Source organism: Dermacentor albipictus, chromosome 2 (genome assembly GCF_038994185.2).
Source record: "Dermacentor albipictus isolate Rhodes 1998 colony chromosome 2, USDA_Dalb.pri_finalv2, whole genome shotgun sequence".
NCBI lineage: Eukaryota > Metazoa > Arthropoda > Arachnida > Ixodida > Ixodidae > Dermacentor > Dermacentor albipictus.
The window spans coordinates 13008359-13024881 of record NC_091822.1 but is presented as its reverse complement, the minus strand read 5'-3'; the positions used below and the strand labels follow the sequence as shown (position 1 = coordinate 13024881).

The window sequence follows — 16523 nt, the reverse complement described above, 5'->3', positions numbered from 1 at the left end:
CAACTTTTAATCTCTCCTGATTCTAAAGGTCTGGCTTCATTTGCAAATACATTTCCTATGGCTTGTCAACGATGTTTTGACTTGAGGTTTTATCATATGGCGATGAAGGCATTTTGGTGCAAAATTTATTTTTGAACCGCCAACATGACTATGTTTTTGTCGTATAGGTAGAGTTCTGGCTTTTCTGGCCAAACACAGAGCTATAGCTTCACAAAGCTTGAAAAATTATTTTGAAACATGCATCTCCTAGACCAGGTCAGTGTATTCTATGTTCAACTTAATTCTTGATTAGCTCTCTGCTATTGTGTAATTGTGAAAGCCTGATCATGATTGAGCATGTAATGGTCAGTTATATACATAGTTTCCATGGTACTATTCCTATATGAAGCAACAATGTGCTTATAGTAATGAAAATTTGTACTGTTTGCAAAGTTGAAATGCTTTCTTGACAAAAAATTAGGAAGTGCAGTTTTGTGCAATGCTGGCACTACAATTCAGAATTCTTGTCCGGATGAGCTATGCTATTGTGGAGTTCACTGCCTCTAAAGAGGTTGAAACTGTGCCAACTACTTGGGTCACCGGGAGCATGTGCGTCTGGCCGCATAATAGAAAAGTGGAGAAGGCTGGGAAAATGGCACGGAAGCAGCATCCACCACAGTCATGGTGGAAGCAGTATGAAATTGCTGTGAAAGGTTTGTTTGGTAAGCGCATTTTTTTAAGCCAGCGGTGATTATATTGATCACATTTTGCACTTTTTCAGTTACCTATGAACATGCCCGGAAAAAGCTAAATGACAGTCAGTTCCATTCAGACCTGGCCAGTGAAACTGAAATGCCCCCATTGAAGAGGCGTAGACGGCCACCAGCAGCCTGGAGCAACTCTGACAGTGAAGAGGACGAGGGAGAAACTGCCACAAGCCAGCCAAGGCTGCCAGCCATTCCAAATAATTTTCCATCTGGTATTGTAAAATGTATTTGCCATTACTTTTCAAGATGCAGCTCTGATTTGCATTGCATTAAGGACGTAGCTTTAGTCTTGCAAGCAGTCAGTTGGTGCATGAGGCCAATTTTTTCTCAACCCTCCGATGTTACATGTACCACCTCCTTTCTTTCTTCTGCATTGAATATTTGCATACCAGCCATGAAGAACTGCTCGTTCGAAGAGAAATGCAGGCTGGTAGCTGCATTCGTAGCTAGCCTGTTCTTAACAATGCTCATGTGCCATTGTCAATAGGATTTTTAAATTTACAAAGCGCATTTCCAAAAAGTAAAATTAAGATGACGGGTGAGCAGGCATGTGGGTAATAATCCATAACGAAGGTGGCAGCGCACAGTTGAAACACACAAGGACGAGATGAGACGAAGCGCTTCGTCCGTCTCGCTCTTCTGCTGTATTTCAGCAGTGCACTGGCAACTTCATAGTAAAATAGAAGCAAAGCTTGGAATGCCTCCTCATAATTTCACATTGAATGTCTATCCAGCATATGTTTTCAACAAGTGTGAACAAGGTATTTACCTTGCATATACACCGAAACTTTGCTAGTTGCCCCTCTGGCATTTATTCACTTGCCAGAAATGTTTATCATGGAGTATCACTCTAAAAACAGTTGCACCCTTTGAGGTGTATATTTGTCCCACAACTATAATCGTCATCTGTTTTGCCCGCGTTTCCTTTCTTTAACGCTGCGAGCCCGGTACTTCCCAGTCACGAACGGCATGCGCGTTATCAGTGTGACGCAGCATTCTCGACAGGAAAGTAGCGAGCGCCGAGTTTTCAAGAAAGGAAACGCAAGCAAGGCAGATGACGATTATTGTTGTGGGACAAATATACACCCCAAAGGGTGCAAACTGTTTTTAGAGTGTATAGCATGAATAGAATTGTGACATTCATGCAATTGTAGCAGATTGCTACAAAGGAAACTCATCCTGCAACACTGAACTGCGGAATTGTAACTTTGAAGTTCAGTATACATACTGGAGCTCTTGTAAGTTTGTTTTATATAGGGGTATACTGCGCTCCACGACCAGTGTATGGATGTGATTAATGCTAATAGGAATCATTACATAACGAACTACATGTGTTGCTTTCTAGGAATAACCTCGAATGAAGCAACAAGTTTGCCCACATTTGGCCAGGGAGACAAAGGCACACCAGGTATTCTCACACATATACAGCTGCCTCATTACAAAATTAAGATTTATATGCATATTTATTATTTTTTGTGTGTAACAAATTTAACTTTTTGTGATTCTAACCTATACGTTAGAACCACAGATAGCTGTAAAGCTTCTTAAGAGCCATGCATAGATGAATTCTCAAGCATTGTAGAAGTAAGATGAAGCAAGATATGTTAACCTCCATAATTCAATTTCATAACTGAACTGGTAAACCTTTGCTATTGGTAATTTTCTTTGCTCTGCTACGCTCTTTGTCACTATCTGTTGCATATCAGATTTTCCAAGTGCAGCGGCTCTTGCGGCTCACTGCTCTCTTCTTTCACACTGCAGGGACCCAGTTGTCAGAGACAAACTCGCCACAAGGCATGTCTGATAACCACTCTGTTGAACCAGGTATGTGCCAGATAAAGGAGGTCAAAGTTAAATAAATCATTAACCATTTACTCCAAACTACTAATGAATTGAAATTGTGTTTTTCAGGTGAACAGATACAGCAAGAACGGCCACAAAACACACCTCATCATTGTTGTGTAGAGAAGAGTACGCACCTTTTGAAAGATATGAATGCAGTTTTCAGTAAAATGGTTTGCTTAAAATGTTCTTGAATCATACTAAGTTTTAATAGCGTTTGTTTACTATATTTTTCAGACTTCCAGCGGCACGTACTACGACTGCTGAACACGCTTCGCTTCATGCTAGAACAACAAGCAGACACCCTGAACAAGTTGTGCGATATGCTACCTACTTCTTCAGTCACCGAATGCGCAGATCTCTTAAGCCATCCACTAAGCAGTCTTGAAGAACTACAAGAATTTGACGACAAGCTCGATGCTGGAAAACTTAAGATCCTGGTAAGCTATGTTTCTTTTTTTTCATTGTTTTCTTGTTTCAGTTCATCGAACTCATAGAATATTCAAGATGTTGAAACACTGAACTTCTGCAATATCAAGAATGCCATGGGTTTTCGTTCATTGCTTACTTGCTTTATGACTTAATACTCTTTTTCATATTCTAAATCATTCACATCATCCAACAAGTTTCTTTGTTGAAAAGAATTTCTTCTCTTTTGTACACAGGTTCACGAGTTGACACAGCTCGGTGGGAAAGATGCCTACTGGGCAACAAAAAGACTCTTGTCATACTGCATCGCAGACGAGGTTGCGGCACAATTTTCCTGGATGGGTCGAAAAGGAAAACTGAGCTTCTCCGCCTTAAAGATTGCTAAATCCATCGCGGGTGAGCTCTATAATACACCTTACTTTTGTGTTTTACGCAGAATTAGCCTTCCTGAGGAAAAACGAAAACATGCTCATTGCTCTAATTTTTGCCACATACATATACGAATGTCTGTTTTTTTTAAATGCTGCCTGTTTATTTATTTTGTAAGCTTGCAGTGTCAGTTATCACCATTGCTATGGGTTGCATATTTCAACACTGCAAGGATGCTGCAATTTCACTGTGTACCTAAATTTTAATGTTGACTAAAAAAGCCCACATGGTAAAGAAATGAACAATTTGGTAACACTCTAAAGGTCCAGGCTTAGCTTCAGAAGCTAAAAACTTACAATAATATGGTTTGTTGGGTAAAAAGCAAAGGGCATAAATAGAGTGTAAGATCACCATGCAGCCTTCCTGTGCAAGGCAGTGTGAGATGATTGAAATAGCAGTCTAAATAAAAAATGCAAAGCAATCATTAGACTGTTTTGGCTGGTGTTCTGCCTCATTATCATTTGAAAAAGCAAGTGCAACTGAAATGCCCAAGGCTATTCAATATAACAAATTTATAATGTGCGGAAGGACTTTGAGTAGGCAGTAATTTATTTCTTAATCTTTTCGCAGGTTCAGCAGACTGTGTATGACTCTTGCAATTTATTTTCACCAAGACAACTGTTATTGTCGAGATGATTTAAGGAATCTTGTCAATTTCAGATGCTGCTCGCAAAGCGCCAAATGCAACTGCTGCTGACGTTGAAGCCTCTTTCAAATCGTGGCTCCGGCATGCTTCCGAGCGCTTTGCCACCAAGTTTCAGAAGTCAAAGCAAAGACTACTTGAGCAGGCAGCAGGTAATGGAATTCACATTGTGGCATCATGTAAAATCCTGAACAGTGCACAAAAATGTTGTGCCAGTATTCCTAATGTGCATGTGTTCTAAGCAGTCGATATGGTGAAATCTGTGTTGAGCTTGTGACCAACTTTTATACTCTTTGTATAATCTGCCAGGCTCCTGTACACTGCACAAACTGGCTCGGAAGAAAGGCCCCAAAGTTCCTTACTTGTTTTACCCTCTGTTGCTGCCCTTGTTCTTAGTCGTGTAGAAATGTATGTTCCCACTATGCAGCCGACTGAAACCATAATAATGAGATGTCACACAGTAGACGCCTATAACAATCCCATTTCACAAGTAGCTTCTGACAATCGTCTTTGTCATGGCATGTTTGCTGTTTCAGATACTGACTGAAACTCACCACGACAGAGGGTCCAAGGCTTCCAGCTTCTGATTCCCTGGTCATTCTGTGGATATTGATGGCAGCAGATAGCCAATGGCAAATACAAGGACCATGCGCTGTTGGCAACCAGCTCAACCACAACTTCATGGTGGTATTTCTCAACCGATGTGCCACCTCCACAACCTTTCCTTTAAAAATGTGAATGGTGCTGTCACAATTCCTGTTTTGCATGTAGCATCCACTTTAGGCATTTGAGGTTATGGGCAACATAATGTTTCCTTTTATTTGATGAATAATTGCTTTAAAGATACAGCTGAACTAAAGGACACTGCAAGTTTGACTTTTGACTTCTGTCCACAGTATAATGTATGTGTGTTATCCACTGTTATTGTGATCCTCAAAGTCGTGCAGTTTCTGTTGCATTGTTACCAAGTGCTTTGGAGACTGTTGCCGTCATACGAGATAGGTGAAAATGTCTAGTCAGCTGTAAAAGCTGTACAGGTCTAGTTTCCACGTATTGCCCACTCCTCTGGAACACGGTAACTCTCCTTCCATTGCTGCTTTCTGTACCTGCCTTCAGGCAGCAACACAAGCTTATGCTAGTGCCACTTTGGAAGCAGCTTGCATTCCTGGAAACGAAGGCAACTTTACATTGTTTACTTAAAAGCCAGTTAAGTAACTGCCATGTATTAAATTGAATGATCCAGACCATAAAATGCTCTTTTTTCCTAATTTGAGCAAGGATGGGGAACCAATAAGTGCAAATTTTTAAATAGGAATTTAAGCTAAATATTGTTGCTCTTGCATGTATGCTTACCATTTGTAACAGTTTCTAGCACTTTGAGGCAGTATCTGTGTTATAAGGTTTGCTAACAAACTCTTGAATGCAGAGTTCTGAGTCGTGATGCCGATTCCACACAATCGTCGAATAGTTCGTCAGGTGATTCAGATGATTTGCCTGGAGCCTCATCTCAAAACTTGCATTTTTCTTCTGTGCCCGTTGTTGCATCAGATGAAGTAGCACCGCAAAAAGAAAGCTTTCGAGAGGCCCTGCGTCAGTGGGCTGTTGAGAATAACATCAAGCGAAAAGCATTAAACCAGCTATTGAAGCTGCATAAACGTTACAGCATCTTTTCCGAACTTGACCTCCCTGATGACGCGCGTGCATCCTCAAAACGCCGCGACTAGAAAACACCGAGTACCCCGTGGTGGCCCTGTCTCCGGGCGAATATTGTCATTTTGGTCTCGCTGCCGGGCTTAAACATTCGTTGAAATTCATGAAAGACCCTCCTAGTATTGTTTCACTCATTGTCAATGTAGATGGTCTGCCCCTTGCAAAAAGCTCAAGAATGCAACTTTGGCCTATACATTGTAGAGTTAGTAACTGTGGTGAGGGCTTTGGGCCATTTGTTATTGGGGCTTATGCGGGACCTTCAAAGCCACATTCATCCAATAATTTTTTGAGAGCTTCAGTTGATGAGTTGCAGTATTTGCTGGAAAATGGGCTTGTTGTCAATGGCAAGCCAATCGAGGTTTGTCTGAAGGCTCTTGTTTCTGATGCGCCAGCACGGTCTTTCGTAATGATGACCAAAGGCCACAGTGGCTACAGTGGCTCTCCCAAGTGCCGCATTGAGGGTGCATACATTCGAGGCAAGGTTGTGTTCCCCGATTCAGACTGTCCCCTCCGCACAGATGCTAGCTTCAGGCAGCAGCGCAACTCCGAGCATCACAGAGGAACGTCAGTTCTTGTCGAGTTGCCTCTTGACACTGTGTGTGATGTTCCTCTCGACTATATGCATGTTGTTCTGTTAGGTGTTGTGAAAAAGCTTTTTTCCCTGTGGCTTTCAGGTCCTTTATATGTACGACTGGGACCACTTCAACGTCACACTTTCAATGAGCAAAGCACAGCCTTGCGTCTCTGCATCCCGCATGAATTTCCACGTAAGCCTAGGGATGTCGATGAGTTAGATAGGTGGAAGGCTGTTGAATTTAGGCTTCTTCTGCTCTACACGGGGCCTCTTCTTCTCAATGGCATACTCGCAGATGACATTTATAAACATTTCTTGCTTCTCCATGCCTCGCTGTCAATTTTGGTTAACAAGCAGTTGTGCAGTCATCATGCTGACTATGCCGGGGCACTTCTGAAACATTTTGTTGCCAGTTTTGTCCATTTGTATGGAAAAGAGCACATGTCGTTCAATGTCCCTTGCCTGTCACAGTTGTCTGATGACGTCAAACGCCATGGTGCATTGGACTGCTTCAGTGCGTTTCCCTTTGAAAACAATATGAAGCAATTAAAGAGGCACCTTCGCAAACATGCGAAACCATTACATCTTGCAAATAGAATGACAGAGGCAAATTCAGCTGCTTCTGAAGTGCCTTGCAGGCGACATGATCTTGTTCCCAGACAACCTTGTGAAAATGGTCCACTCCTTCCTACATGCTCCTGTCTTCCATGTCTTCCATGCTTCAAAACTCTGAAGTATCAAAATTTTGTGGTGAGCACAGAAGAGCCGGACAACTGCTACATGCAGGGTGAACATATTATTATTGCAAGAAACATTGCTTCCGTGAGGGGATTTGCATCATTGGTCAAGAATTTTTGCATAAAGGTTTCTACGCACACCCCTTTGAATCTTCAAGACTTGATATTTGTATTGTTTCAGGTCTTAAAAAAGGTCTGTTTACTTAAAAGCCAGTTAAGTTACTGCCATGTAATAAATTGAATGATCCAGACCATAAAATGCTCTTTTTGCCTAATTTGAGCAAGGATGGGGAACAAATAAGCGCAAATTTTTAAATAGGAACTTAAGCTAAATATTGTTGCTCTTGCATGTGTGCTTACCATTTGTAACAGTTTCTAGCACTTTGAGGCAATATCTGTGTTATAAGTTTGGCTACCAAACTCTTGAATGCAGAGTTCTGTATTTCTAAGCATGTAATTTCGTACTCGAGAAGGTCACTTTTTTTTGGAAACTACTGACAGAACTTTGTTCTGCAGTTGTGCACATAGTGAAGCTCGTGGTTATTTGTTTGCACTGTTAACTGGATTCAATGCTCAGATATTGTGAAAATAGTTCTATAAGTTAAATTCTCCTGCTGCAGCTGTATTGTAATATGCTAATATAGCCCTCAACTGCTTTGCAGAGCTTATGATACTACAGTCACTCCCTAAGTGTAATTAGTGGCTGTATTGTGATAAATAAATCACTTTACTCACAGTGAGCTCAACAGCTCTTACATGACTTGTTCTCTGTTGCAAATGATGTTGTGATACATTTTTATTCTTACCAATAGTAATGTTAAATTTCTTCATTCAACTTCTCTTACTATATAATGCAGTATTTCCCATCGTGAGTGGCAGTGGCTGCATTTTTTTTTTGAGGTAGTGTGTAGTTCCCTTTATTGGTTATGGTGAAACAGGGTCGCCTGTGTGCAATTATGTATATGTTTAATGCAATCTAGTCAGAATCTGTAAGCTAACGGTGTGCTTGGCCCACATGTCCCAGCTATGCTTGGTTTTTTTGGTGTTTCTTAATTTAATGTCATAAAACTGAACTTTTAGATGTTTTGTGCCCTCACTTTTTAGTAGGGTTGGCAGAGTAGAGCCTCTGGTCTTTGTGTTTGAATTTAATGTCTTTAAATGTTTTTAGATGTATGTCTCCTGCTCATATTTTAGTTAGCTTAGAGGTTTATTTGCATATGTAGAAGCCCTGTCCATTTGTATGGATTTTGTTGTGCTTGGTGAGAATAAGGGCTGTGACAGATTGATGGCATTAGGTTTCATTGAAGGAAAGTGCCCTTATGTATGGTTTCTGGTGGCAAGAGACAAGTCTCTCATCATATCGTGCTTTGGAGTATATATATTTAGTCAAATCTAGTCAGAATCTGCAAGCTAATGGTGGGCTTGGTCCACATGTCCCAGCTATGCTTGTTTTTCTTGGTGGTTTTTAATTTGACATCATAAAACTGAACTTATGTTTTATGCACTCACTTTGTAACTGGGTTGATGCAACAGAGCTGGTTGTGTTTATGTTGGAATTTAATGTCTTTAAATGTTTTTAGATCTGTCTCATCCACTCCTCTTTTAATAAAGTTGCTTTAGAAGTTTATTTGCATATGTAGAAGCTATTGAACAATAACCATGTCCATTTGTACGGACATTGTGCTTGATGAGAATAACGGCTGTGACAGATTTATGGCATTATGTTTCTGTGAATGAAAGGGCCCATATTTATTGTTTCTGGTGGCAGGAGACAAGCCTCATTATATCGTGCTTTGCAGTTTATGGCATTTGCGATGTTCATTTGGGCCTCAACATGGGAACGTACAAGTCGTAGTAATCTGTTCCATAGAGTGTTGAATGGGGGGCTGGGGTTGTCACATTTGTTCCTCAAACAGATTGAAGCAGGTTTCTTTTTTTGCGTGATCAAAAGGATGCTTTTCTGAGAACAATGATTCAAGCTAGACTGCGTGATTCATTGCCTGATTATGTAGTGTCGTCTATGTATACGGGGCCAATGCCTTTAAGTGCTTTTTTGCGTGAAGTGGTCGCGTCTTTCCGAATACTAAAAGCAAGATCTTCCAGTGAATATTTGGCCGTTGTTACTAGTAAGAAGTTGTACAAAGATCTTGTTGATGTATTCTTGCCTGTACCGTTGTATCGTACAGTATTTGTTTTAGGTTCAGAACGAGATGTTCTTAAGAGAGTTAAACGAATGCCGGTAAGAGCTTCTGTTAAATCTTTCTTTTTTCAACTACATACAGGCACTCTCCCAGTGAAACCGTGGCTGCAAAGCAAAGGTATTTTTGTACCTTGGTCTGTGAATTGCTTTATATGCAAAAAAACCAGAGACGATTGAGCATATCCTTTTGGACTGTCATGACGCAGTGTTTTTGTGGGATATTCTAAAACGTAGCCTTAAAAAGGAATTGCCGTTAAGTGCTTTCGGAATACGCTTCCTGCCATGCGCGGAACCAGAGGGAGTGCCTGTCGATCTGTTAATGCTTTTGTGCATGCACAGTGTGTGGCGACCGCGTATGGATATTAGACATGAGCGCATTGTTCAGGCCCCAGCACATGAATATTTCATTGAAAGTGTGTTATATATACGCGAATTTTTCTGTGCACAGAGTGACCCTCCTGATTGGCTAAGTGCTTTGGACAAAGTGACTAGCCTACATCGTTCTTATCACACCACACTGATCCGGCATTGACTAGTTGTTTTATGGCCATGTAATACTTACATTGTACCTTCTTTTACCAAGCCGGTAATAAAAAAAAACTCGTGGCTCAGTGGTAGCGCCTCCGTCTCACACTCCGGAGACCCTGGTTCGATTCCCACCCAGCCCATCTTGCAAGTTGTTTTTTATTCATGAAGGGCCTGCTGGGATTTGTCACTCACGGCCAACGCCGCCGACACCGACGCCGACGACACCAGCTTTTCTGTGACACGAGCTCCTTAACGCTGTTGCGTTAAAAATTTAAGGCCTCCGCATGCCGGTGTGACGTCACACTAGTCGGATGGGCGGGCAGTCGACGCCGTCGGCATCTCCGCGCCTATGGTTCGTTGCGCTTGCAGGGCATCTCTTTGCGCGTCGCGGATACTATGGCATGGGAAAATTAGTGCTGTCCTTAAAGTGACAGCAACCTATTAATGCATATGCTTCGATTCCAAAGCAAGACACGTATAGCTGACGCAGAAAAATAAGGGGGATCCGCAGGTTCACCGCAGCCAACACTACCATAGAAAGCAACATTCTTTCATACCTTCCTTAGATTACTTGACTGGCGACATTTTTGTGAGTGTGTGTGTATCGCAACACGACCTGCCTTATCGTGCTTGTGATGTTTGGTCGGGACTAAGACAAGCAAACTGCATGCTGCTTAGTCACTTTAACCTTAGACGGAAAGAAAGAAAGAGGAAAACTGCTATTGAAGACACAGAATATACTTTATTCACAAATGATAAGAACTGCATTCAGAAAAAACATTTTAAACCTTCCATATACAATTATCATTCTCACTCTTGCATTGCATAAAACAGTCCTCGCTAGACACATGAATATCGAGGTTCATTTTATTGTGAAAATTTTATCATTATAGGGTCACGCACAACTAATTCTCAAATAGAATAAGTTTCCGTCTTTGTTGTACCATTTCTTGTGGTTATTTTATTTCTCCCGCCTTGTTTGCAGGCCCTATTGGTCTTCATAAAATACTGAGATAATGGTGAAAAGTAAGTAAAAAACGAGAGGCCTACTCTCAGTCCTAAAGGAAAACATGCAATTAATGGATTGCGGTAGCATGGAGAGTTCGAATCATAAACAGGTAGCACAATGCACTCAAATAACATTTGAATTGGCCAAAATGCACGGTTTAAATTTTGATAATGTAGGCAAATAAGTCCTAGCTACGCCACAGGTTTCTTTTTACAAGGGTTCTGTCAACACAAACATACGTAGATGTTCAACAAAACAGAGCTTCATGAATAAAAAATAAATAATGAGAAACATCTCAGGCCTTCAAGGTCTGCAATTTTCGTTCGTTCTTGGCGTTGCGTAATTTGTCGTTTTCTGTGCGGCACAAGTTGTTCAGCAGTGTATTCGCTGCAGCACTTACAACATGCGCCATTACCTCCTGTGCAGGATGACCGAAATCACACACATCGACATCCTCAAAGTCATGAAGTGTAGCGAACACAAGGCCAACAAGAGTATCTTTCTGCCTAGGAAGGCTGAAAAATCGTACGGCATATTCTGGTGTCCTGAGCTTGTCCAATATAATTTCAGTAAAGAGTACAGCATTAACTACAACTGCTCGTGGAAACTTCAGGCCACCCCTTGTCATCTTCGTGATTAATGCATTCTCAGGGTCATCTAGATCGACTTCTTGCATCACAAGGCTTTCACTGCAAGATGCACATGTCAGCTTTTTTAGAGCTGCATGGGCACAATAGCCGGCAACATAGGTTAGTGCCGGTAGCCTTCACGTTTTTTTCTCAATGTCGGAGTCGGTCACAGTGACTTGAAACTGGCCGTTTCCTGAATGTACACTTGTCTCCAACATGTTCGCGCTCGGTGGTAGTAGAATGTCCAAATCTGGCAGGTCCAGAACCTTCTGCAAACGCAATTTATTTTCAGATTCATATATCTGCCTTATAGACACGTGGTAATTGGCACCAGACAATTGCCCGTACTTTCCAAAGGATCCTCTAAGCTATCAGTTTGAAATTTGCCCAAAAGAACATACTCGAAATGAAGCTCTTTGAGACAGTATATGGCAAGTTCGTGCAAGGCATGGGTAGTGTTGCTGAAAGCTATGTGCGTTTCACGTGTCAAGCGGCCATTGTCATGTTCGAGGCTTCTCCAGTGATCAAGCCATTGAACTATTCTCTCTAAGAATTCTAGTTGAGGACATGACGATGAAACTATTGGACGTTGCAATTGATCTCGCAACCGCTGTCCTTTTCTTGGCGTCTTGACGTTAACAATGTTCCACCAAGTCAAAATGGCGTCGACATATTGAGAGGTTTCCTTTGCATGCTGGAACGTTGCAACACTGAGAGCAGCAACAGTAGATGAGTTAAAAATCTTTAAGGCCAGTTTAACGTTCTGCCGTTCCATGTTTGAGGGGTTCAGTGCCTTCAAAGTGAGCGTTGGTGCTAGCTTCAAGAGCTCATGCTTTTCAGCTTCGTGCAGCTTGCATAATACCTTGAAAGATGCTGTAAGTATATTTGGTTCAGCCTCATCACTCTTCGGTTCAGGAAAGTTCATGCATTTGTCAATGTTTCTTTGATTCAGCCAGTTATTTCTTATACACTTTAGTATGTGAACTGGGTCCACCACAAAAAACAGGGGTCGTGATGGGCCAGCAGGATGCTGGTAAACAATGCTGACACTTGCCGGCTTAGTGAAGTAGGACATGGCTTTTCTGTTTATGAAGTTATTGTCCGAGATCACTGCGATTATTCTAAAACCAGATGCCTCTAGATCAAGAACAATCTTCCGAAGGAAGTCGTGCAGCGCCTTAGCATCGATTTGTGCCACAGGAACGATGTGTACAACATCCTTGTTTGAAGAAAGCAGGCTCTGTATCATAAATACGTGGGCAGTTTTTGCTGCAGTCGATGAATTTACCGCAGCACCAGTAACCAACCCAGCCTTGTAATAAAAAAAATTATTGAAGGTGAATCTCAGCAATCATTAACGTTACAGTCTTTTCATGCTCTTTATATGTGCGCACAATACGCTTTGCATAGGAAAGAAAGCTACATTCTTGCTGCTCCGTTTCAGGGCGTACATCGTACGATGAACACAGTCTTCTGATCGTATCAGGATGCGGCATCTTAAGCTTCATCGAACTTCTCAGGAATCTATATGCATGAGGTGAAATTGTGAACCAAAGGCTAGCAAAAACCAATAAATCAGGGGGATATCGGCCAGCATCATTCAAAACAAGATCAACTTGACTCTTCAAGAATTTAAGCACTTCCAAATGCCATTCTTGCAACTTTCATGCGAAATGTTTTCCACTTACTTCCTCTAGCAATGTCGAAACCAATGTCAGTAGATGACGGGCCTTTTCAGAACGCTCAGTGCTGATATCCTTACGTGTCTGTTCGATCATGTGTAACACACTTTTCAAATCTCTCAAGTCGCACAGCTTTTCAGGAACTAAAACATCACCACACTTCCTCACACCCGTTTCACCAAAAAATACTTCGACGCGCAGGTCTGTGGACACGATCACCGAAGTACGGACTGCAGGAGCATATTGAAGTGACAAGTCCAAAAAGAAAACCTTTGAGCCCTTGTTCAAAACTGTCCAGAAGTCCGAACACTGAAAGCTTGGCATGGCCTTCAGCAAGTCCGCAAAGCTACCAACCAGATTTTTGGCGTCCTCTTCTGCTTGGGTTTGCTGAGAAAGCATTATTGCTTTTTGCAAATATGTGGCTTCCAAGCACGCTCTTTTGGCAGCCGGCGCTTCTCGAACGCACACTTGCTGACGTGATAAATAGGCAGGGCAATTTGGAAACAAGCTCGGAACTGCAGTTTTCTTCAGACGGATGTTTTTCATGGCAACTTCGACCACTTTTCCTGTCTTGACGTCCGTGTAAGATGTCTTCAAGTAATCCGATGGCAAAAAATGCTTTTCACAGAGCTGAAATAATAAAAAAACAAGCCGTTACAGGTATGAAGCTCGACGAAAATGTTGAATATACAAGCGCGTCGACAGGTGCAGAGACCCATCTATTGTGCACGCGTGCACGAATGCATTGCGCACTATGCTGACGAAACCTATTCGTCTGGAAACCCAGAATAACAATAGAGAGAAGAAATACTTACCACTGTGTACTTCGTTGGCGAGAAGTCCTTCCGAGGAACTGCTCTCGTCCATGCTTCCCGAGTGGCTCGGTCAGATGGGAACTTGTGCACTCGGACACTTTGTCCTCCGTCATAATTGGACTTGCAGTTTGGTGCGCAACAACAGCCAGGCATCGTTGCGCTTCCGTGTACGACGAACCACGCACAATCGAAGGAAAGCAATCGCGTTTACGGTGCAGCATGCCCCACCAAAGCCACCAAGCAAATGCTCCACGCGTTGCCGCTCTAGCGTTGCAGCCACGGAGAAAATTTGTTTTCAGAACGCGCGCCGCATTCTAGAAACGCAGCGCTCCCCCATCCACCGTTACCATCCGACTCTCGTGACGTATTGACAGGGGATAGGAGGTGATGCGGTGGCCTTACATTTTTTTCTAGGTGGCTTTGGCAAAACTGGTTGCCGCGGGGGAACGCGCGACGGGCGAGGAGGAGGCGAGGAGGTCACGCGGCGGCGGCAAAGTTCAAAGAGTGTCGCTACTTTAAGATTATCAAGGGGCTTTAGGTGAGTGCCGCGGCAACCATTCGGTCTTCGTAGCCCGCTATGTTTCCACAGCATCGGCAAGCGGGCTTCTGCGCTTTTTGTTTTTACTAAGCCATAGCAGCATCATAGTTCAAATGTGGACAGCTGATTACTGATTAGGGTCTGTTTTGATTACAACAGGCTTCTTTAGCCGTTGTCGCTTGTGTGAAAAGCTTGTGCTAGCTCGGCTTCGAGCGGGGAACCTTGTGTTTCTATGCTGGCGAACAGAAAATGTAATTTTTAAGGCAAGAGCCTTAGATCTCCATGTTTCAAAGTCGTGTTGTGAGGTACAGAACATGTCACGCGATCCAAGGAAGGCCAGAAGCGGACCAAAGCATGCCCAGCCGTGTATAAGAAATGATTCATAAATAGCAAATTTAATTATTGATTAGTGATTGGATTAAGGTAAATTAGGTTTAATTAGGCGGTATAATGTGTATTAAGGAGGATTAAGGTGGACTACAGTGGATGAAGGAGGATTACGGGGGAATAAGGTGAATTACAATGGGGTTTACAAGGCGTTCGCCTTCGTGTCTCTTAGGCGATAGGTAAGGCCACTTGTTTTTTTTCTAGCGATGAAGCCAACGTAATTTTTTAAGGGTAAGTTTTAGGTTACATTGTTTATTCTAATAAAGGAAAAGAATTATAAGGGTACATTACTGTTCTATTAATGGTATATTAATGCATAACCATTCAAGACCGCTGTAACCGATCATCTTTTGAAATCACTGCAATTTCGCTGTTCATTCTTTCTATTTTATTTGCTGCTGTTTCTGCCTATATAGGTCTGAATGTTTTTGATTGTGTGTAAACCATGTACCCATTCCCTCATAATGCCCATTGGGCCTTGAGGGTATGATAATGAATAAATAAATTAGCCTGTAAAATGGACTGTGGTGTTCCGGGTACTATACATTTTCTATACCTGGTATAAATACCTGCAGATTTCTTTTTATTTCTGATATACGTGAACAAAAATAGGAAACAGATCTTTTATTTAAGCGTAACAAAGATTTTATTCGAGCATAACAACAGTCACGCAGGCACAAGACAGCACTACATGATATAATGCACACGTACATGAAGAATATAGATCTAGCGGCAGTGACGCAGTTTAAGGAGCTTCTGCCGTTGCCTTTGCGCTTCCCTCTTTTTTGATGCCGTTTACAAAAAACCGAAACCTCAAGAAAACATAGAACTTTACAACTGCTGCCAAAGCTGGTTTTTCATGCTCTGGGCACCCAGTTGTGGAAAGGCCAGTGTCTGGAGCTGACCTAAAAAATCAGCTAGACTCGCTACATGTAACTTGTTTTTGCTAAAGAACACAGTAAAAGCATCTTTCATAGTCTTCACAGCGGTTGACAAGGTCTGACTAAGATAGACAACGTCTCCATTGTCAAATGGGTAGTGCAATATGAAGCAGCGTCGGCACTAGCTTCAGCTTTACTTACGCAAAGCAATTAAGCCTGCACACTGTGGTAAATAATTTTTGGCAGTGATCTTTCGTGCAACATAACCTGTAGTATAGTAGTTCAAAGCACTACTGCTCCTTCTTTCTTGTTTTTTTCTTTTTCCTGGCACTCACAAGGTGCATGCTTAGGATACTCAGGAAATATCGTTGGTATGGCGTAGGGTTTCAGGCGTGTTTTATCGCGGGGAATCTCGTGGACAATGCCGTTCACGGTGATAGAGAACGCACGCTGGACTAAACTGTTTTCTAAATGTTTTGCACAAAAGAAGCAGTTGGTGCCAGCCGTCTGTCCGTTCTCCTGGTCATTCTTGTCCATTCTGCTACCACTTCGTATCAGATGGTGGAGTGAACAAGGACACACGCTCTTTGTTTGAGATGTAACCGCTTCTACACAAAGGCACAAAGCAGGTCCTCTCCTTGCACTGTCTCAGCTTCGGCATTTTTTCACCGCCGCCGCGTAGTTCTCGCAATGACAGGCACACGAACATAACAGCCACGCACTCACTCTTTGACAACACCAAGC

General features: G+C 42.3%; 1 protein-coding gene across 1 annotated transcript; it reads left to right on the top strand.

Moving 5' to 3' along the window:
* The first annotated feature begins 511 nt into the window (after positions 1-511).
* LOC139055662 (uncharacterized) lies at positions 512-4676 on the top strand. Its single transcript, XM_070533191.1, has 6 exons — positions 512-701; positions 761-958; positions 2092-2154; positions 2508-2570; positions 2826-3028; positions 4626-4676. The coding sequence occupies exons 1-6, from the start codon at positions 512-514 to the stop codon at positions 4674-4676; spliced, it is 768 nt and encodes a 255-aa protein (XP_070389292.1).
* The last annotated feature ends 11847 nt before the right edge of the window (positions 4677-16523 follow it).

Excerpts from the sequence above, each read along its gene's own strand:
- LOC139055662 (XM_070533191.1), top strand. The coding sequence starts at position 512 with ATGAGCTATGCTATTGTGGAGTTCACTGCCTCTAAAGAGGTTGAAACT. Across the intron at positions 702-760 it reads TGCTGTGAAAGGTTTGTTTG|TTACCTATGAACATGCCCGG; the intron begins GTAAGCGCATTT and ends GCACTTTTTCAG. Across the intron at positions 3,029-4,625 it reads CTGGAAAACTTAAGATCCTG|ATACTGACTGAAACTCACCA; the intron begins GTAAGCTATGTT and ends TTGCTGTTTCAG.